The sequence below is a fragment of the Garra rufa genome, chromosome 14 (genome assembly GCF_049309525.1).
Source record: "Garra rufa chromosome 14, GarRuf1.0, whole genome shotgun sequence".
NCBI classification, from domain to species: domain Eukaryota; kingdom Metazoa; phylum Chordata; class Actinopteri; order Cypriniformes; family Cyprinidae; genus Garra; species Garra rufa.
In genome coordinates, this window is record NC_133374.1 from 27411746 (window position 1) to 27435020 (window position 23275).

The 23275-nt window shown below is 34.9% G+C and overlaps 1 protein-coding gene across 1 annotated transcript in view; it reads left to right on the forward strand.

The window, feature by feature from the left end:
* The window catches only part of caln1 (calneuron 1), a 91864-nt gene that overhangs the window by 58556 nt on the left and 10033 nt on the right, over positions 1-23275 (forward strand). Inside the window, exon 5 of the mRNA XM_073818173.1 lies at positions 18130-18286. Coding sequence (XP_073674274.1) covers positions 18130-18286 — 157 coding nt within the window. The remainder of the gene's footprint in view (positions 1-18129; positions 18287-23275) is intronic.

A 23275-nucleotide genomic window follows, 5' to 3' on the forward strand; every position in this document is an offset into this window, starting at 1 on the left:
AATTCATGATTGCAAGTTTATATTTTGAAATTCTGAGAAAAAAAGGTCAGAATTATGAGATGTAAACTCGCAATTGCGGGAAAAAGAAGTCAGAAACGGGCTTTCATAAGACCTTCCACAATGTAGATGAATTTGTTTCTTCATCTGAACAAATTTTGAAAAACTTGCATTATGTCACTTGCTCACCAATGAATCCGAATGGGTGCCGTCATAATGAGAGTCCAAACAGCTGATAAAAACATCACAAAAGTAATCTAAATGACTCCAGTGCAACAATTAACATCTTATGAAGTGAAAAGCTTTCAGTTTGTAAGAAACAAATTCAAGGCAATTTTTTAACAGACCATTGTTTCCAGCTAAAATATCCTATAGAGTAGGATATAGGATATAAAATAGAGTCCTCTATCCATAATATTGCCTTCTCCAGTGAAAACGTCAGCTCATCTGAATCAGGACAGAAATATGCACAAATCCAGAAGCATTTACAAACAAAACAGTCCAAAACTGTTTTAAACAAATATGTCAAAAAGGTAGTAAGGACATTGTTAAAATAGAAATACTATCACAAAAATAAAACTAAAATAGTGACTTTATTCAACAATTTCTTCTCTTCCCTGTCAGTCAAAAAAAATTTAAGTCTTGCGGTTTTGGAACGACTTAAGGGTGAGTATACGAGAATTTCTGGCGAGAAATGCTGCTCTCTTGGATAAGTAGGGCTGCTAATGGTAACTGGCAGTTTTGTTTCTTTAATGCATTAATTTAACTTAAAAATGTGCAATTCTAACTTTATAATTCACGATTGCAAGTTTATATCTTTCAATTCTGAAAAAAAAAGTCGGTAACAGGCTTCCATACTTAGACCTTCCACAATGTAGATGAATTTGTTTCTTCATCTGAACAAATTTGGAAAAAAATTTGCATTATGTTACTTGCTCACCAATGAATTCGAATGGGTGCCGTCAGAATGAGAGTCCAAACAGCTGATAAAAACATCACAAAAGTAATCCAAATGACTCCAGTGCATCAATTAACATCTTATGAATTGAAAAGCTTCCAGTTTGGAAGAAACAAATCCAAGACAATTTTAACAAAACCATTGTTTCCAGCTAAAATATGAGTCCTCTATCCATAATATTGCTTTCTCCAGTGAAAAAGTCATCTCATCTGAATCAGGAGAGACATATGCACAAATCCAGAAGCATTTACAAACAAAAACAGTCCAAAACTGTTTTAAACAAATATGTCAAAAAGGTAGTAAGGACATTGTTAAAATAGAAATACTATCACAAAAATAAAACTAAAATAGTGACTTTATTCAACAATTTCTTCTCTTCCCTGTCAGTCAAAAAAAATTTAAGTCTTGCGGTTTTGGAACGACTTAAGGGTGAGTATACGAGAATTTCTGGCAAGAAATGCTGCTCTCTTGGATAAGTAGGGCTGCTAATGGTAACTGGCAGTTTTGTTTCTTTAATGCATTAATTTAACTTAAAAATGTGCAATTCTAACTTTATAATTCACGATTGCAAGTTTATATCTTTCAATTCTGAAAAAAAAGTCGGTAACAGGCTTCCATACTTAGACCTTCCACAATGTAGATGAATTTGTTTCTTCATCTGAACAAATTTGGAAAAAAATTTGCATTATGTTACTTGCTCACCAATGAATTCGAATGGGTGCCGTCAGAATGAGAGTCCAAACAGCTGATAAAAACATCACAAAAGTAATCCAAATGACTCCAGTGCATCAATTAACATCTTATGAATTGAAAAGCTTCCAGTTTGGAAGAAACAAATCCAAGACAATTTTAACAAAACCATTGTTTCCAGCTAAAATATGAGTCCTCTATCCATAATATTGCTTTCTCCAGTGAAAAAGTCATCTCATCTGAATCAGGAGAGACATATGCACAAATCCAGAAGCATTTACAAACAAAAACAGTCCAAAACTGTTTTAAACAAATATGTGACCCAGGACCACAAAACCAGTCATAAGGTTAAATTTTACAAAACTGAGATGTATAGATCATATGAATGCTCAATAAATAAGCTTTCTATTGATGTATGGTTTGTTATGATGGGACAATATTTGGCCGAGATACATCTATTTGAAAATCTGGAATCTGAGGGTGCAAAAAAATCTAAATACTGAGAAAATCACCTTTAAAGTTGTCCAAATTAAGTTCTTAACAATGCATATTACTAATCAAAAATTACATTTTGATATATTTATAGTAGGAATTTTACAAAAAATCTTCCTGGAACATGATCTTTACTTAATTTCCTAATGATTTTTGGCATAAAAGAAAAATCAATAATTTTGACCCATACAATGTATTTTTGGCTATTGCTACAAATATACCCCAGCGACTTAAGACTGGTTTTGTGGTCCAGGGTCACATATGTCAGTGGATTTTGATGTGAGAGGACAACAGAGGATGAACTTTTTCACTGGAAGTACTATTTTTAACAGAAGCGATGATTTAAACACTTTAATGATGGATTTTTTCTTAAACGCATGAAGGTTTTCACAAGACATTAATTGATGGACTGGAATTGTGTGGATTACTTGTGAGTTATTGTGATTTTTTTTTTATCGGCCTTTAGACTCTCATTCTGACGGCACCCATTCACTGCAGAGGATCCATTGGTGCATAATGTAATGCTAAATTACTCCAAATCTGGTGCAATTCAGGAAACAACCTCATCTACATAATTGTGGGGTAAACTATAACTTTTATGTTGTTCTAAACCTGTGTGACTTGTTTTTTTAATTGACGTTGCTCTTTTCCATAAAAATGTTAAACTAATGACTACGACTTGAGGATAGTTTACCCAAAAATTAATATTCTGTCATTAATTACTCACTTTCATGTCATTCCAAACCCTTAAGACCTTTGTTCATCTTCAGAACAGAAATTACAATATTTTTGATTAAATCTGGGAGCTTTCTGACCCTGCATAGACAGCAAAGCAACTGACACGTTCAAGACCCAAAAAGGTAGTAAGGACATTGTTAAAATAGAAACACTATCACAAGAATAAGACAAAAATAATGACTTTATTCAACAATTTCTTCTCTTCCTTGTCAGTCAAAATTAAAAATAATAATCAAAATATCTTAATTTAACTCTTGCGGTTTTGGAACGACGTAAGGATGAGTATATGAGAATTTCTGGCGAGAAATTAGGGCTGCTAATGGTACCTGGCAGTTTTGTTTCTTTAATGCATTGATTTAGCTCAGAAATGTCTGATTAGTCTTACAGTCGAATGCTAAATGCCATACTGAATATCCAAAACAGCTCAACATCAGTAGAGGCGTTCTATGCTTCAATATCTCCCTCCTTCATGATTTCTTTCTTTCTTTGTTTCTGCCGTGCTCTTTTGCTCTCCTTATTGTTTTTAATTCAAATACGTCCATGTCACCTCTTCAGCATTTCATTTTCATTCCTTCGCTCTCTGAAATGGAGGCAAGTGTTGAGAATGGGCTGAGAGCTTTTCCTCCTGCAATCAGCAAACCTCTCCTACCTCTGCCTGTTTCCACAACCCCAGTGCGGCAGCTGTCACTCACACACACAGAGAAAATTACAGCACTGCACTCCTCACACACACACACACACACACACACACACACACACACACATACATACATGTAATCAGGTACGCGCAAGCACAGACCTACACACAGCCTTCCCCAGCAGGACAGAGTGCATGGCGGAAATAACCACAATTTTAATTGGTTATTATTAGATACGATTATCTCTTTAAGTTGGAGAATGTTCTCATTTGAACATTTCAGTATTCTCGGCAAGCTTGTCAAAGCCTGGGCATGTTGAACGCTGGGAATAGCATGCTAGAGGAGTAGGGAGAATTGAGGTGTTTTTCTGTGAAATCGGACTGGCGTTTAGCAGATTTAGCTGATTTTCTTGCCATTGTATGATTAATGTTCCGGTGCTTTTGTGATATTCGTATCCAGAGTTCACGATATTCATAAAAACCTGAAAATTCTGTCATCGTTTACTCTGTCATGTCGTTCCAAACCTGGATGAATTTCTTTCTTCCATGGAACATGTGACCAGTAGAAAAGTCCATATGTTTATGAACAGCCTGAAATTGAATTCATTATTCAAAGAAAATCTTCCATTGAATCATTAAGTTGAGATTGAATTTGCGAAATGGCTAATAATAAGAAACATTTCTTGAGCAGAAAATCAGGATATTAGAATGATTTCTGAAGGATCATGTGACACTGAAGACTGGAGTAATGATGCTGAAAAAATTCCACTTTGCTTCAAAGGAATACATTACATTTTAAAATATATTCAAATAGAAACCGGTTATTTTAAATTGTAATAAAGTTTCACAATATTACTGTTTGATCATAAAAAATAAAGCCTTGGTGAGCAGAAGAAACTTCTTTAGGGTCTTATGAAATCTGTTTTATTTTCTGTTTTCTTTTTTCTAGACTGTTTTAATGATTAAATAAAAAAATATATTAATTAAAAGCATGTCTAATTAATTGAAATCATAAAACGTACACAATTTAACAGCAATTTATTAAAAGCTTAGCAAAATATACGTTTTTAATGCCTTTTTTAATTCTGTGTTTTCCATCATTTTCAATGGTCTCCCACTTCGCTTCCTGTCACCGCTATACTGTCCTATAAATCAGAATAAATCAGGAAAAAAAAAGAAAGAAATTTATAGAACGTTTCATAATAATATCATTCCAAAGCAACTTTAGAAAAACTAAGAATTTTTTTTTAGAAACCTTCACTTAAATGTAGTTGCAAATACATAATTTCTTTATTGATGTTGCTTCTGAAACAAAATGTAGTGAAGTTCTTGTTTTATTTAATTTATTTCTTGTTTTAATTAATTTAAGTTTTGTTTTGAAGCCTTGGTGAGCTGAAGAGACTTCTTTAGGGCCTTATGAAAGTTTTATTTTATTTTAATTTTTACTTTTTCCCAAATTCCGTTTCATTTTTTCCAAATTCAGTTTTTTCCATTAAATTTTTTTTAGATAAATTTTTCCAGACTCTGTTTTAATGGTAAATGTCTAATTAAATGAAATCATGAAACGTACACAATTTAACAGCAATTTATTAAACGTTTAGCAAAATATACATTTTAATGTCTTTTGCCCCTTTTTTTTTTTTTTTTACCAAATTCTGTTTTCCTTAAATGTTTTTGATTCTATTTTAAAAGTCTCCCACTTCATTTCCTGTCACCGCTATACTGTCCTATCAAAATAAAGGTGAAAAATGCCAAAAATAAATGTAAAAAAAAGCAACTTTGCAGTTTAACGTTTAAGGTTATCTTAAAAAAAAAAAAGAAGAAGAAGAAAACTAAGTATTTTTTATTTAGAAACCACTTGAATGTAGTTGCAAATACATAATTTCTTTATTTTTGTTGCTTCTGAAACAAAATGTAGTGTTTTATTTAATTTATTTCTTGATTTATTTAATTTAGGTTTTGTTTTGAAGCCTTGGTGAGCAGAAGAGACTTCTTTAGGGCCTTATGAAAGTTTAATTTTTTCCCAAATTCCGTTTTATTTTATTTTATTTTATAATTTTTTTTTTCCATTTGAATATTTTTTAGAATATTTTTTCTGGACTCTGTTTTAATGGTAAAAAATATTAATCAAAAATCATGTCTAATTAATTAAAATCATGAAATGTACACCATTCAACAGCATTTCATCAAAAGTTTGAATAAAATTTTAAATTTTAAAGCCCTATGAAATGTTTCTTTTTTTCTCAAATTCAGTCTTATTTTTACCAAATTCTTTGTTTTCCATTAATATTTTGGATTCCATTTTAACGGTTTCCTTCAATTTGAGAAATCAAAACTATCTCTAATTAATCGATTATATATTATATAATAATTTTATATATATATATATATATAAATAAAAGAATGTATTATCATTTTCTTTATTTATTTATTATTTAATCAGAAATGCTGTGTTGTATTTACATTTTTTATTAAATAAATTCTGCTAAATCATTCCTAAACAAAAATGTTTTTATAATAATTGTATTAGTAGAAGTACTATCATTACATTAAGTAATATATTTCTGTCACAATTTCTTCAAGTTAAACTTTTATTTTGACGTGTTGCTGTGAAGAACTTTAATTTCAGTTTGTATATGATTTGATGATAGTTTTTCTCAAAAGAAACAGTAAAATGCTCAAGAAGTGACTCTCGGAGCAGTTCTAGAAATTATGTCTGCGCCATTCATTCACACAAAAACTCAGAACATGCAGGATTTACATTAAAATAGTCTTTTTGCTGCTTAATATTCACAGACACTAGTCCATATTGTGTTTTGATTTAAATGTACTGACCTGCTTTTGATTGATTTATCCCAAATTTGGCAAATTCCTTGACATTCCGTGTTATACAGTAAATTCCATTTTCAATTATTGAAAGATTGAATTAATCATAGAGCCCTATTTCTTTAAAAAAAAAAGAAAGTCATACAGATTTGGAACGACATGAGGATGAGTAAATGAGAATTTTCATTGCTGGATGAAATATTCCTTTAATATTATGCAGCTGATGAATTTTCATGTCATGTCAGAACATGCAAAAAATAATCACGCCCTGTTCAGGTCCTTCTGTTTATGACATAGTCCATTCTTTTGAAATGTTGTTGATGCTGTTTAGTACACAAGAGGTGGACAGCCAGCGAGTGTGTATAAATTGTGTATTGTATTGCTGCAATGTATTTGCTCTTTATTGTCACGAGCAGCGTGCAGCAGGGTGTGCATATTAAAGCAGTGTGTCAAAGGGACATTGGCGTTTCTGTGGAACTCATTTTAATTTCAGATATGGAAATGAGACGACGCTGGCGCTCTGACAAATGCTTCTCTGCTGCTGGAGAGACGTGTTGAGTCCTAAATCTCTCTGTAATTCTCCTCCAAAAGATTGAGTTGGAAAACAAGAGAAGTGACAGTTACAAACTGTTTTCATCTGCTTACGGTATTTGTTAGTAACACTTTGTGGACATCTCTGTCTGGTTTATTTAAAGCAGGGATTTTCTAACATTTTTGTGCCAAGGATCCATTCTATGATGATCACCTTGTGTGGGACACACTTCATAAAATAGAAATAGTATTTATTCCTGTGTATGAAAATCCATTTAATGAATGAATGAATGAATAGATAGATAGATAGATAGACGTTTACATATAATCCACAAGAGAAAATAATAGTTGAATTTATAAAAATGACCCTGTTCAAAAGTTTACATACACTTGATTCTTAATACTGTGTTGTTACCTGAATGATCCACAGCTGTGTTTTTTTGTTGTTGTTGTTTAGTGATAGTTGTTCATGAGTCCCTTGTTTGTCCTGAACAGTTAAACTGCTTGCTGTTCTTCAGAAAAGTCCTTCAGGTCCCACAATTTTTTAGTTTTTTCAGCATTTTTGTGTATTTGAACTCTTTCCAACAATGACTGTATGATTTTGAGATCCATCTTTTCACACCGAGGACAACTGAGGGACTCATATGCAACTATTACAGAAAGCTCAAATGCTCACTGATGCTTCAGAAGGAAAAACAGTGCATTAAGAGCTGAGGAGTGAAAACTTAGAATTTAAAGATCAGGGTATTTATTTAATTTAACTTATCTTGTCTTCTGGATATCTTCTGTAGCTTCTGAAGGGCAGTACTAAATGAGAAAAATATGATATTTAGGCAAAATAAGAAAAATGTACACATTTTCATTCTGTTCAAAAGTTTTCACCCCCGGCTTTTTAATTCATTGTGTTTCCTTCTGGAGCATCAGAGAGCGTTTGAACCTTCTGCAATAGTTGCATATGAGTCCCTCAGTTGTCCTCAGTGTGAGATATGTGGGATCTGAAGGATTTTTCTGAAGAACAGCAGGAAGTTTAACTGTTCAGGATGAACAAGGGACTCATGAACAACTATCCCTTAACTAAAATCACAGCTGTGGATCATTCAGTTAACAACACAGTATTAAGAATCAAGTGTATGTAAACTTTTGAACAGGGTCATTTTTATAAATTCAACTATTATTTTCTTTTGTGGACTATATGTAAACGTCTTTTATGAGAAATATTTATTCAGGTCAGTGCTAAATAAAAAATAACATGCATTTTGTATGATCCCTTTTATTTTGGTAAAATAATTAACATTTAGCAGATTCTGCAAGGTGTATGTAAACTTTTGACTTCAACTGTATTCAAAGCACATTAAACACATTTTTATTTTTTGCTACACATTAAACATTTTGGAGATAAGTGACAGTCTTTAGGGCAGCGGTTCCCAATTCCAGTCCTCGCGACCCACCGTTCTGCACATTTTGTGTGTTTCACGCATCGCTTCCGACGTTTGTTCTATTCCAACGTTACTGCCCTTCGAAGTGGACATCACAGGATATTCCGCCATTATTCATTAGTTCGAAGCGAGCGTATGTGTTCCATTTGAAGGTCATTAAAGCGTGCGAGACGTAAATTTAAAATGCATTTATTTACAGATGCACTTATGTCACACTTCTCTAGTAAGTTTCATCTGTGTGTGAAGACGCTACATGCGGTGGCGTGGCGCAAATATGTGAATGAATGTTTCGAAGTATAGTAAACAGATTTCCCCACCTGCTTAGGGAGCAGGGAGCAGGGAGCAATGAACACTTTGCAGTGACCATGTCTATCGGATCGCAGTTCCTGCACGGACCTCACTTCTAATGAGCTGGTTATCTGAATCAGGTGTGTTAACTAAGAGAGGCATGCAAAATGTGCAGAGCGGTGGGGCGCGAGGACTGGAATTGGCAACCGCTGCTTTAGGGAACCAAATATAATAAATATGCTATAAAATGAATGTGGATATCACTTTTGAAGATATTTGATGGAACATTTTCATACTGAAATCAGTATTTTGATATATCGGAGGACATTTGAGACATCATTAAGATCTTTTATTGACTCTAGAGGAGCAGAACACTAAGATCCTCGATTTGCTCTCTCTTCATCTCATTGCTATAGGAGAAGCAATCGAGATATTAAAGAGATCTCGTTTATGACTTTGCTTTCATGCAGGTTTCCATTCCGAAAGCCCTTCTACGGCTCATAACCATCTGAATAGTTATCCAGCACAAAGAAACAGCGGTTTAGAGCCTTGATATGCTTTATAACTGGCTTGTATTGCTTTTGTAACATAAAGCTTTTCCTCATCATTATGGTTCCTCTGACAGCAGACATAATGAACCTCAATGAGATGATGATTCAATTACTCTAGTAGTCTATAGTCCTTTATGAAGCTGCTATAGAAATCTCCTGCCTCCGCATTTTGTTCTTCATTTCAGACAATAATACCACAGAAAGGTCACGATCATTTGCATTCTGGTCAGCACAGACTCATGGGGCAGCGCTTGAAGACTTGTGCTGGATATCAGATGGTAAAAATGGCCAAGTGGCCAAGAAGAGAGCTAGAGGATATCCTAAAAACCTTGATTAATACATCACATTTTTGTCATCTTTTACCATTGACACAAACCATCTGTCCAGTCGATTTCCAGCAGAACCAGGGCTTCCGGCTGAAGCAGCGTTTCTGGGAGAGGTCTAATGGCCGCCGTAGGCTGAACAATGTACACATTGAATGGGGTCACATCATTTTGCTGTCACCCAGCCTGAGGCACGGCCAGTAACCCATCCACCAGTCAACAAAAGTGTTTTTTGCATATGCTGTATGCTTTTGAACGTATGAAGGCTGTTAGCTTTGATATGTCAATAGGATTCGATTAATTTAATAACCAAAACGATCGCTCTTCTGACATGGGCAGGTTTCTGAGGGATCGATACTGTTTGCCAAGCTGTTGTTTCGACATAAAGGACGATCTAATTTCTTTTACCCAATGCTAGTAATAAACTGCACGGCATGTCATAACTCTTTTGTATCTATAGCTACTTTCAAGGCTTGTTCTCTCAGATTAAAGTGGCTCTCTGCTATAAATATACCTGGGTGCATTATGTATGTACAATGCCTCATGGATAACTATCTTGTGGAGTCATCAGTTCACTCTCATACACTCAAAGTACTGTCATTTATAAAATATACTGAATAAAAGGGCCATTTTGAAGATTTAAAGCGTAGAACTAAAAGTCTTTCAGTACTAGTTAAAAGGAAAAAAAATGAGTTTACTCACCCTTGTGCCGATCCAAACTGGTATGAATTTCTTTCTACTGTTGATTCTGATGATCATTCAATCAATCAAAGTAGAAAAAAAAGAAAATTAGGGGAAAAAAAGTGTCATTTTTGTTTACACAATCAAAGTTGTTTTGGACTAGAGCTGGGTTTTGAAACAAATTTCATGATTTGTTTCGGTTTTGATTCATAAGCTTGTGATTCGATTTGATTTTTGATTTTATTCTATTCAATATTAATTATTTTGGATATATATCAGGTAAAGTACATGGCAAATGTAAAGTACATGGAAAATCTCAAGGAAAAAAAATCTTTCAGCTAATGCATTTAAGTATTTAAGTCAGTTGATACTTTACTATAATATTGAAGGTTAAAATGAACTGATTTGTATACAAATGCTTAAGTTACACTGAAGTTACAATTACATATATTTCTACTCCAATTCATTTTTTTAAATATAAACATTTAAATGGTGGCTATCATAAAAACTTTACAGAAATATTTAAACACACACTGCAAAAACTGCTTTTCTTACTTAGATTTTTTGTCTTGTTTGCAGCCAAAATTTTCTAGACAAGTAAAAATTATTTTCCAAATTAAGTGAGTTTTTGCTCAAAACAAGCAAAATAATCTGCCAACGGGGTAAGCAAAAAAATCTTATTTCAAGCAGAAAACAAGATCATTTTTCTTACCCTACTGGTAGATTATTTAGCTTGTTTCAAGCAAAAACGCACCTAATTTTGACTTGTTTATTCTAAAAAAAAAAAAAAAAAAAAAAACTTGATTTAAGAATTTTTAGATATTTTGGCTGGAAACAATGCAAAAAATCTAAGTAAGAAAAGCATTTTTTTGTAGTGAAAATATTAAAGAACAGTAAAAAATTATGAATGTTATACGATACATATGTTTAGCAAAATGCTCCTCTCCAAAGTTAATTTTTCTAGCTCAGTAATGAGTTTTCATTCACCGAATATGTTTTTTCTCAGGTAAATTTAACGATACGTGACATATTGTTTAGGCTACAAGCTGTTATATTGATGTCTTTCCACAGTTGAAACACTAATTGAGCGATTACATGAATATATACTTTCATTTAACATACCTTCGGATGTTCATTTTTGTTTATTTTGTGCTGTAACTAGTAGTAAAGTGGAGCAGATGATCGGTTCACGTGTGCTTTGTGCTGCTGCTTCTCTTGAACTGAGCCACTGCAGCGATCTGTTATTCCACATTAAACAGCACCAAAACGGCATTTATTGTTTGAATACTGTAATAAAATTGACAGAAATGGTCACATTAGTCAAGCTCGCATCAGCTAATCAATTCTTGGAATTTAAGAAACAATATTGTTTCATAAAAATGAGAATTGATTAAAATCGAGAAATCTTTTTACCCAGCCCTATTTTTGACCCCACGAGCTTTCATTAGAAGGACAAAAAAAATGCAAGTCTGAAGCTGAAGATGCACTGATATATATATATATATATATATATATATATATATATATATATATATATATACAAAGAATGACAAATCATAATTTTTCTTTTGTCATCGTGTTTTAAAGAGGAAATCCATCCACTTTCATGGACAAGTGTGTGCGGTGCCAAAGCTGAGATGTTGACAGTCTCAGCGGGACGGATAAAATCCAGGTTACAGGCTGGACATAAAGTGCCCCACTCTTCATTATGTGCTTGAAAACTCCCTTGGGCTTAGGAACGTGAGCGTCATAATATTTTACTGACGTTCCCCTAAAGTGGGACTTGAGGATGGGTGGAAATGAAATGGCTGTCAGACAAGGGCACAGTGCTGGACAGTAAGTCCAAATGTAGATGTACAGAGTATTACGGAAAAATTGTTGTTTTTTTAACTTCCAGTATTCTTAGAATTGAGTCATACAACTTTTAAACTTTTCGTCTTTGTTTATTGCTGTTTATAAAATCATATGCCAATTGCTTCAGAGATGTTGGAGAAGGGAATCAACTCAGGAATCAGTCCATGTTTATGATTATGACACCATAATTTGTCCAATTTATTACTGATATCTGTAATTAAAGTTTTAGCAATTACAGCTCTTTTATGGATTTTGGCTTTGTTAAGGTCTCTGTGGCTGGTTTTTGTGGAAACAGGGTCTTCAAGGTAAATATTGAGGTTTGCTGTCACTGTGCTATCATTCATTTTCCAGTTTTGCCCAATGCTGTTCCTTGCCGATGAAGTCTCGCAATGTTCTGTGTAATGAAGACAGAACAATCAGGCTGTCAAGATTACAGACGCTCCTGGTAAATGGGCTTCCATGATTTTTCCTTTTTTGGAAATCTGACAAGCCCTGTATTTCAACCACAGCTTGTACTAAACACTCCTGAACACAACTTGTACTACATTGATATAAAACCTAGAGACTATAGATAACATAAAAGGTTACATTAGCCCCTTGGATAAAGGGTGTTTGCATTATTTTGTCCAATTCATGTGACCCATGCTGGCAAAATGAATCAGAATGAGCATGGCTTAATTTTAAAAAGTGAAAAATGTCAATTTTGGTCAAATTTGAGGTTTTCACAAAAAGTAGTTCATTAAAGGAGTAAATGACTTCCAGAATGTCCTGATTATTTACTCATCCCCGTATCATCTAAGATGTTCATGACTTTCTTTCTTCAGTTGAAAATGAATTAAGATTTTTGAGTAAAACATTCCAGGATTTTTCTCCACATAGTGGACTTCAATGAGGATCAACAGGTTGAAGATCGAAAACTGCAGTTTCAATGCAGCTTCACAGGACTCTACACGATCCTAGCCGAGGAATAAGGGTCTTATTTAGTGAAACAATCGTTTGTTTTCTTAAAAAGAAATACAAATTTATATACTTTTTTTAACCACAAATCTTGCACTAACTCTGCAATATGCGTCTATGACTTTACACATTACGTAGTCATGTTGGAAAGGTCACGTTATTTTTTCTTCTGTGTACTTTAGTTTAAAAGATAGGGTGAAAAACTCTCATTTTCTTCTCCAACTTTAAAATCATCCGATATTGTTGTTTTACCCTTTTTTGTAAAAGCCTTTTGACTTTCTTTACATATTTGCTTTGTAAACACTGGGTCAGTACTTCCACCTACAGCATGCTTGACCTTTTCAACGTGACTACGTAATGCATGAGGTCAAGCTATAGTGCAAGATGAGCATATGTGGTTAAAAGTATATAAATTTGATTTTTTTTTTTTTTTTTTTAGAAAATGGCAGATCGTTTTGCTAGATAAGACCCTTATTCCTCGGCTGGGATCGTGTAAAGCCCTTTGAAGCCGCATTGAAACTGCAGTATGCATCTTCAACCCATTGGCCACCATTGAAATCTACAATATGGAGAAAAATCCAGTAATGTTTTCCTCAAAAACCTTAATTTCTTTGTGACTGAAGAGAGAAAGACTTACATCTTAGATGATGTGGGGGTGAGTAAATTATCAGGAAATTCTTATTCTGAAAATGAACCAATTCTTTAAGAAAGTAGTGGAGGAAAAGATACAACATCCCTGCTGAAAGAAAACAGGCTGGTCTTAGCTGATTTAAGCTGGAAGTAGCTGGTTTTAGCTGGTGGTTTCCCATCCTGACCAGCCTGGCCAGGCTGGGAAAGTGGCCAAAACCCCTCTAAAACCAGACTGCTGACCAGCTATGACCAGCTAAAACCAGGCTGGTTGACTAGCTAAAACCAGCCAACCAGCCTAGGCTGGCTTTAGATATTTTTTTCACCAGGGATTGCTAGGTGATTTTGTTTTGGAAGCTTCAGAAAACTTTAACTCGATTTTTCTCAAAATTGACTTTGCTGAGACATCAACTTCAAACAGGTGTAGCCCAGTCATTGTGCAGGTTTTTAATAGAGATTGTAAAACCAAAAATAACTAATTTCTGAAAAAATTCTCATTGTGACTGGACAGGTCACATATATTTAATTTTGATAGTGAGCTATCAAAACATGACTCTTTACTTTAATGTTATCAAGGTCAGTATCAAACATTGAAACACATTTTGATTGTCTTTCATCCACATCTTTTATCTCTCTACATACACAGTTCAAACACTCTCATTCTCTTCATCTTGTCCATCTCTATGCAGAAGCTGCAGTATGTGGTGTTGGAGTGGAGCTAAAGCATTGGATCAATGACCACAGCTGTCAGTTTCCCACAGCAGCAGGGAGATTCCATTAATGTGTTACTAATTGCTGTTAAGCGGCCTGATGTTTAGAATGAAAAGAGGCTGTCGATACGCCTGCACTGGTATATAGGGACAGCTCAATACAGACCAAGTCCCTGTCCCAACACAGGACACAACATAACCTTATCTATCTATCTATCTATCTATCTATCTATCTATCTATCTATCTATCTATCTATCTATCTATCTATCTATCTATCTATCTATCTATCTATCTATCTATCTATCTATCTATCTATCTATCTATCTATCTATCTATCTATCTATCTATCTATCTATCTATCTATCGTTTTCATAATGTTGTGAAGCTGTGGATGGTTCTCTTAACCTACAGGTGATTTTTCTTACTTTAAAACAAAGATCTCAAGTGACCTATAAGTCTTGAAATTGCCATCAAACACACACATACACACTCCATCCTGACAAAGATTACCCCTGTCTTCAGCACAGCCAGTCAACCTTGAAGGTCATTGCGGCCACCATTACTGATATATAAATACTTGCCGCAGAGAAAGAGTGTTGGAAAGAAAAGAAAATGGGATTTGTTATCTAGCACGAGGGCTCTTAATGAGCTGCTCTGCTGCCCACTCTCATGGCCTCCAGTGAAAACAGATGGATCTGATGCCCTCGGGTGACTCCGTCTCTGTGGCTGTGGGTTGTCCGAAGGTTACATCAATGCAGTTAGTGCCCACTCTTTCTCTCTGGTAAGGCTGGAAGCTTCCCAGCTTTACTGTCTGATGCTAAAGGGCTGGTTTGCATGCGAGTCCCTAGATGGCTTTCGCTTTCAGTTAAATCGTTTAGCCTATTTTTTGATCAGGATTCCGCACTTTTCAAGTTCATTGTTATTGATCTTGGAAATGAATAAAAATGAAACATCTATTACTCACCCTGCACAGTTTGTTTTATGAGCATGAATGTGTATTCAGAAATCACGTAGCATATTGTAGAGACAGTGGAGTTTGGTGGTGTTCTGAAATGAGAAGGCAAAGTCCTCAAAGTTTTTTAGAATTTAAAGAATTTATAAAAATGACCCTGTTCAAAAGTTTAGATACGCTTGATTCTTAATACTGTGTTCCACAGCTGTGTTTGTTTATTTATTTTTTTGTTTAGTGATAGTTGTTGAGTATTTGAACCCTTTCCAACAATGACTGTATGATTTTGAGATCTGCCTTTTCACACTGAGGACAACTGAGGGACTCATATGCAACTATTACAGAAGGTTCAAATGCTCACTAATGCTCTAGAAAGAAAAAACAATGCATTAAGAGCCAGGGGATGAAAACTTTTGAACAGAAAGATGATGTATACATTTTTCATATTTTGCCTAATGATCATATTTTTTTCATTTTGTACTGCCCCTCAGAAGCTACAGAAGATGCTTACATGTTCCCCTAGAAGACAAAATAAGTTAAATTTATCCCAATCTTCAAATTTAAAAAGTTTTCAATGCTTAATGCATTGTTTTTTCTTCTGAAGCATCTTCTTCAAGCATTTGAACCTTCTGTAATAGTTGCATATGAGTCCCTCAGTTGTGCTCAGTGTGATAAGATCTCAAAATCATACAGTTCTTGTTGGAAAGGGTTCAACAAACGAGGGACAAACAAGAGACTCATGAACAACTATCATTAAAAAAACAGATACACACAGCTGTGGATCATTGAGGTAACAACACAGTATTGAGAATCAAGTGTATGTAAACTTTTGAACAAGGTCATTTTTATAAATTCAATTATTATTTTATCTTATGGACTATATGTGAAATAGCTTATTCAGGTCAGTACTAAATAAAAAATAGCATTTTGTATGATCCCTCTTATTTTGGTAAAATAATTAACATTTTGCAGATTCTGCGAGGTGTATGCAAACTTTTGACCTCAACTGTATTTTTTGTGAACTTATGTTAAGCTATTATTTTAAATAGTTAACTTTTAACTATTTTATTTTATTTTACTTATTTTATTTCGGATCATCAGTCATCAAAGCTTGGTAAATATTGGTCACAGACACAGAGATTTACATTAAATTTGACAAAGCTGATTACTCACTAAAAACTCCCAGTAAGTATCATGTTTTCATGCTTTTTAAGTCTTATTTTTACATAAAAAGTGGGTATAAGTGTGTAAGTTGTTTACTTACTTTTTTCAATTAGTCTTCCCATTAACGTCATTATATTGTTCGTTCAGACTGATTCACGAACACGCAATGCACACAAACACAAGAGGCAGGATTTATCACACGAACCAGTCACAGCTGAACATAACCAGTCATATTCAATCATATCGTGATGGAGGTATTGTCTCCTCTCACATGAGTTTCCCCCATTCATTCTCAATTACCCCCCATCAAACTCACAGCATGCTTTAAGGGGTCTCTTAAAACGTAATGGGCTCAGGGGAGGCGAGAGAGACGCGGACTCCCGCTGTAACTTTACCTGCTGGTGTTACTGTTGGACAGTGTTTCTTTAGAAAACTGAGTGAGTTATACAGTTTTTAAAATGTTTTAATGCACTTTTTTATGTAAAAGCAGATGCAGCCATTGGAAACTTGACTATGCGAGGCTTCTGGATATATTATGTCATATAAACCGAGGATAGGTCAGCAGGTCAGCATTCATCACATAAAACTGCAGTGTAATATTTTATTAAACTGCTCAGTTTGTGGGTTCTCTGTGGGTTTACGCATAAACATAACTATAAAATGAGTTATAGACCTGTTCTGCAGTGTTTACTGCATCATGCATACAATATTACAAAGCAGTATTTTGCTCTCATTCTTACTGATTTGCTAAAGTGGAGTGAAATGACAAGTTACTGTGGAGGTGAGCATACTGAGGCTGTAATACTTAATGGCTTGTCAGATTTATTAGCTTGCCAGCTATTGTAATATCCTGCTGTCTCTCCTCATGAGCTGCAATGGCAGCACATCCTGTCAAGCGTCTTTCTCCAGAGCCACAGAACTGCACTGTGAGCTTCCTGTCACAAAGTCGGAGGTTTCCATTCTGTATTTTATCACTGTTTTAATAAAAAGTGAAGTTAGATTTGAGCTATACATTTTTCTTACTTTTACAGAAATTTCTAGGAATATCATAATAATGCATTTTTGGACTTCTGCTGTGGTAATTAGGTAAATATATCTTGGTATATGACTAAGTTACCACAGTACTGTACTGTTTTGTAAGGGAAGGCTGAATGATTTAGTGGTGTATTAATATGTAGCCGACTGTATCAGCATTCCTAATGACTGTTTGTTCTTTAACCTGACAGCTTTGCAAATAAGGCATTAAGCCGGTGCGCCACAGTTTCATTTACATCCTTCTGAAAAATCGAAAAGCTGCTGGGCTAATGTTGCCCGGGTAATTAAAGGGATGGAGCTCATAAACGCCCTCTGGATACGAGTTATAAAAATCAACTTTCGATACTGAACATGAGTTACAGTCCCCATGACAGTTTTCCTCAGATGTCCTTTGAATTTCTTGCAGTTAATTGTGTTACAACCGTTTATCAAAAGCCGTGCAAAAGTGTTCAAACTGATCAATACACTTTTTCTCCTCAATTACAAAGAGCGTATTGATTTTTTCTTTGCTGTTTTCATATCTAGGCACTCAATTGCATAATTAATGTGAATGTTGTGTTTGAAAGCTAAACAAATCCAAAGTATGAAGCTGAAATAATTAACAGTAAATTTGAAAAATTGAAATAAACCTTTGATAGAGTTTGAGTTTGGTCGAGAAACTCTTGTGTTTTTTTGTCTTTGTAGTTTGACATGCAACGGATAACACTGGAGGAGCTGAAACACATCCTTTTTCATGCCTTCCGGGACCACCTGACAATGAAGGACATCGAGAACATCATCATCAATGAGGAGGAGAGCCTGAACGAAAACTCTGGGAACTGTCAAACAGAGTTTGAGGGAGGTGAGAGCAAACATTGCTGCCTTGTCTGTGTGTTTGTCAGTGGAGTTTTAGGGTACGCTGTACTACAAACTGAAAAGTTTTCCTTTGTGTTTTTGGAAAGTTTTGCATACAAGACAGCATTGTCAAAACAATCTCTATTCACACAGATCTGCGAAACTGACTAAAAATGCTGTATTATGCATGTCAGGCAAGTAGTTGACCATGTCACCCTATATACAGTCAAGCCCTAAATTATTCATACCCCTGGCAAATTCTGACTTAAAGTTACTTTTATTCAACCAGCAAGTTTTTTTGACTGGAAACGACACAGACTTCTTCCAAAAGATAATAAGATGATGTGCAAGAGGCATCATTGTGGAAAAAAAAATTCTCAGCTTTTATTTACATTTGAACAAAAAGTGGCATGTCCAAAATTATTCATACCCTTTGCGAACTGTCACAGTCTGTGGGAAAATCCAAAGTTCTATACCATTCCAAATAGTCCAAGCTGTTCTAAAGCATCCTAATTACCCAGAATCATTGGGAACAGCTGTTTTAATCAACTCAACTGGTGAAAAACAGAAGCTCTCTGCTGTTGGTTTGTGGACAGTCATGGCTAAGACAAAGGAGCTCACTGAGGACCTGCGGCTGCGCATTGTGGCTGCTCACAAGTCAGGAAAGGGCTATAAGACAATATCTAAATGTTTTGAAGTTCCAGTGGCTACAGTGCAAAGTATTATTAAAAAATACAAGACGTTCCGCACTGTGAAAAATCTCAGAGGACGTGGTCGGAAGCCAAAAGTGACACCTGTGCTGGCCAGGAGGATAGTGAGAGAGGTAAAAAAAGAATCCAAGGATCACCACCAAGGCCATCCTGATGAATCTGGGCTCTGCTGGACAAAGAAGACTTCTGGTCTGTTTTATGGTCAGGTAAAACAAAAATTGAACAAAAATATCTGTGGAGGGAGCTAAAGATCAGGGTGATGGCAAGGAGACCCTCCAACCTGAAAGAGTTGGAGCTCATCGCTAAAGATGAATGGGCAAAAATACCAGTGGAGACATGCAAAAAGCTGGTCAGCAATTATAGGAAACGTTTGATTGCTGTAATAGCCAATAAAGGCTTTTCTATTGATTATTGAGAATGGTATGAATAATTTTGGACATGACATTTTTTGTTCAAATGTAAATGAAAGCTGAGAAATATTTTTTTCCACAATGATGCCCCTTGTACATCATCTTATTATCTTTTGGCAGAAGCCTGTGTCATTTCCGGTCAAAAAAAATTGCTGATTGAATAAAAGTAACTTTAAGTCAGAATTTGCCAGGGGTATGAATAATTTCGGGCTTGACTGTACTTATAGACCAATTTGGAATAGACATCACAGTTACGTCACTTGCAGTTGTGCGTGAATGTGTATTAAAAACACTGGTAACAATTGAAGGGAAATGGCTGAAATCTTTTTTTATTAGTTATAACATTAATAACAACTTTTTTATTAGTTAAATGAAATTCAACTTGATTTTTTTAAGTCAGTTTAATGTAATTTAAGTAATTTATGTAATGTAACTTATGACTTGTACAACTAAGTTAATAATACTTTAAAATTTAAGGCAGCAACTGAACTTGAGAAGTAAAAGTTCAGTAAAAGCCTCCTACAGTGATCCGATGTGTTTTTGTAAGTAAAATATCAATATTTAAAAGGTAAGAATCACTTTAATCTAGTTGGCGCAGTAGTACAAGGAACTTGCTGCTTTGGGAAGGGGCATGGCAGGACTGAAACACTGTCTAATAAAAAGCTGTTTGCCAAGTGCAATGCACCAATCACAACACATTTGGTTTTTCGGAAGGCGGACCTTCATCAAACCCGGAACTAATTGAGACATTTGTGTCAGGCTGGGGAGAAAGCTATTGTAATAATGTAAATTATGTGAAAAATAATGCATTTTTCGAACCACCAAGCATGAAAGCATTATCTAGTTCACCCCCAAAACAAAATAAAGACTTTGTAAAAGAGCATAATAGCATTATATGAAAATAATTTCAAATAAATGGAGTAACCAATGAGGCATTAGAGGAAACTTACAACCTGCCAACAGACAAGACAGAGCAAGTTACTTTTGGTATGAAACAAAGTCTCAGATTCCAAATTTTTGTAAGAAATTCAAACAATAAATACCGTGTTGTGGCTCTTTTGTGTCGTAACAGATCACTGTAGCACCTCAGTTCAAACGGCATGTGAACTGATCATCTCTTCCTTATTACTAGTCATAGCACAAAATAAACATGAACGAACATCAAAAAGTACCTTGTTTTAACCATGGAAAGTTGTCAATACTCACCATTTTTCAAGTTTAAGTCCACCAACGTTAATCTACTGTCCTGTCTGGTTTGGTTTTATAATTGGTCGGTTCACCTGTTGATCAAACGCTTGGCGAACGGTTAAGCACACTGTAAAAAGATGATCAGTAAGTCCTGGCAACTCATCAAAATAAGTTGAGCAATTTTAACTTTATTTATAAATTGTATGAAATTCAACTTGACTTTTTAAGTCAGTTTAAAGTTGAAATGATTTATATAAAACCATGTTAATTATACCTTAAAATTTAAGGCAGCAACTGAACTTAAAATTTTCAACAGTTGAAATACTGTAGATGGAAACATTTTCACAGTACATGTAAAAATGTATACTGTATTTATCTATCATTTTTAGATGTGATTTCTTAATTATTTCTGTTGGTTGAAGTGTACTCTTGAACGTAATGACAAAAATTTATTGTAAACTAAAATATTACATTAATGTAATTACTACTGAAACCGGTTTGTCTTGTATTTTAAATATGAAGTTGCAATTTAATGCATTTAAAATATATTCTACAAAATGTATGATTTTAGTCATTATTCATGACAAACGTGAGTAAACAAGTAAACATGACAGATATACTGTAAGCACAAAATAACTTATGCAGAGAAGAACAAATAAAGGCAGGTATAATAGAAAATTACATAAGTCAAAATATGCAAATAATTAACTAATTTCAGCTTCTTCTTTTTTTTTTCCTCGTTGGATTTTTCCTCTTTGGAAAGCCATAAACTAAATTCAGTCAAACCCTTTAAACTCAAATGTAGGCAACTCATTTTAAAAGCAGTGTTTGCAATGATGTGTAGGTGCTTCTCTTGAGTTCATTCATTATAGGCTTCTCTGTTTCGGTTTGTTTGTTCTACCAAACTAAGATAGACTGATGATGATGTTGTTTTAATGCAGGATAATACTTCTGTTACTGCACCTCTATAGGCTCATCTCATCCTGTGATGAATAACACAGCATTCCTCATGCTAATACACAGGAGAGTTAATGCTCGTTTACAGTATGTGATATTCACAGCCTATTGACATCAGGTGCAGTTTTTAAAGGCTTATTTGGTTATTAAAATCAGAGGAGTGAATTAAAGATGCTAGTTCGGTTTTGGAGTGGGCAGCTCATCTCCAGATACACGAGTGGGTGTCGTCACGCCATCTACAGGGTCACAGAGCTCACTGTAGCATATGCTACACTACATTATGAGATCTCCTGAAACAAACTATAATCATCTCATGAAACTGAGTTCTGAAATTATGATGCAGACATTCTATATTCAGCCTATTTGCCACTTTGAGTTTTTCACTTAAAGTTTTTAAAGCTTTTTAGGGAACAGCTCACCCGAAAATGAAAATTCTGTTATTAATTACTCACCCTCATGTTGTTCTAAACCTGTAAGACCTTTTGTTCATCTTCAGAACACAAATTTAAGATTCAGTCAAGCCCAAAATTATTCACACCCCTGGCAAATTCTGACTTAAAGTTACTTTTATTCAACCAGCAAGTTTTTTTTTTTTTTTGACTGGAAATGACACAAGCTTCTCCCAGAAGATAATAAGATGATGTACAAGAGGCATCATTGTGGAAAAAAATATTACTCATCTTTTATTTACATTTAAACTAAAAGTGGCATGTCCAAAATTATTCATACCTTTCTCAATAATCGATAGAAAAGCCTTTATTGGCTATTACAGCAATCAAATGCTTCCTATAATTGCTGACCAGCTTTTTGCATGTCTCCACTGGTATTTTTGCCCATTTATCTTTAGTGATGAGCTCTAACTCTTTCAGTTGGAGGGTCTTCTTGTCATCACCCTGATCTTTAGCTCCCTCCACAGATTCTCAACTGGATTTTAGTCAGGACTCTGGCTGGGCCACTGCAAAACATTAATGTTTTTGTCTGCTAACCATTTCTTCACCACTTTTGCTGTGTGTTTTGGGTCGTTGTCATGCTGAAATGCCTACTGGTGCCCAAGGCCAAGTTTCTCTGCAGACTGCCTGATGTTGTTGTTGAGAATTTTGATGTATTGCTGTTTTTTGGTGCGGTTTACTGTGATTAGGTTCCCTGGTCCACCGGCTGAAAAACACCCCCAATCACTAGGTTCCCACCACCATGTTTGACAGTGGGGATGGTGTTCTTAGGGTTGAAGGCTTCTCCTTTTTTATGCCAAATGAAGGCTACATCATTGTGGCCAAACAATTCAATTGTTGTTTCATCTGACCATAAAACAGAAGACCAGAAGTCTTCTTCTTTGTCCAGATGAGCATTTGTAAAGGCCAAGCGGGCTTTTGTGTGCTTTATCTGGAGAAGTGGTGTCCTCCTTGGTCTGTGTCTGTGGAACCCAGCGGTGTTCAGTGTCCGTTGAACTGTCTGCCTTGAGATGTTGCCACCAGCAGAGCCCAGATTCATCAGGATGGCCTTGGTGGTGATCATTAGATTTTTTTTTACCTCTCTCACTATCCTGCACAAGTGTCACTTTTGGCTTCCGACCACGTCCTCTGAGACTTTTCACAGTGAGGAGCGTCTTGTATTTCTTAATAATACTTTGCGCTGTAGCCACTGAAACTTCAAAACATTTAGATATGGTCTTATAACCCTTTCCTGACTTGTGAGCAGCCGCAGTTCCTCAGTGAGATCCTTTGTCTGAGCCAT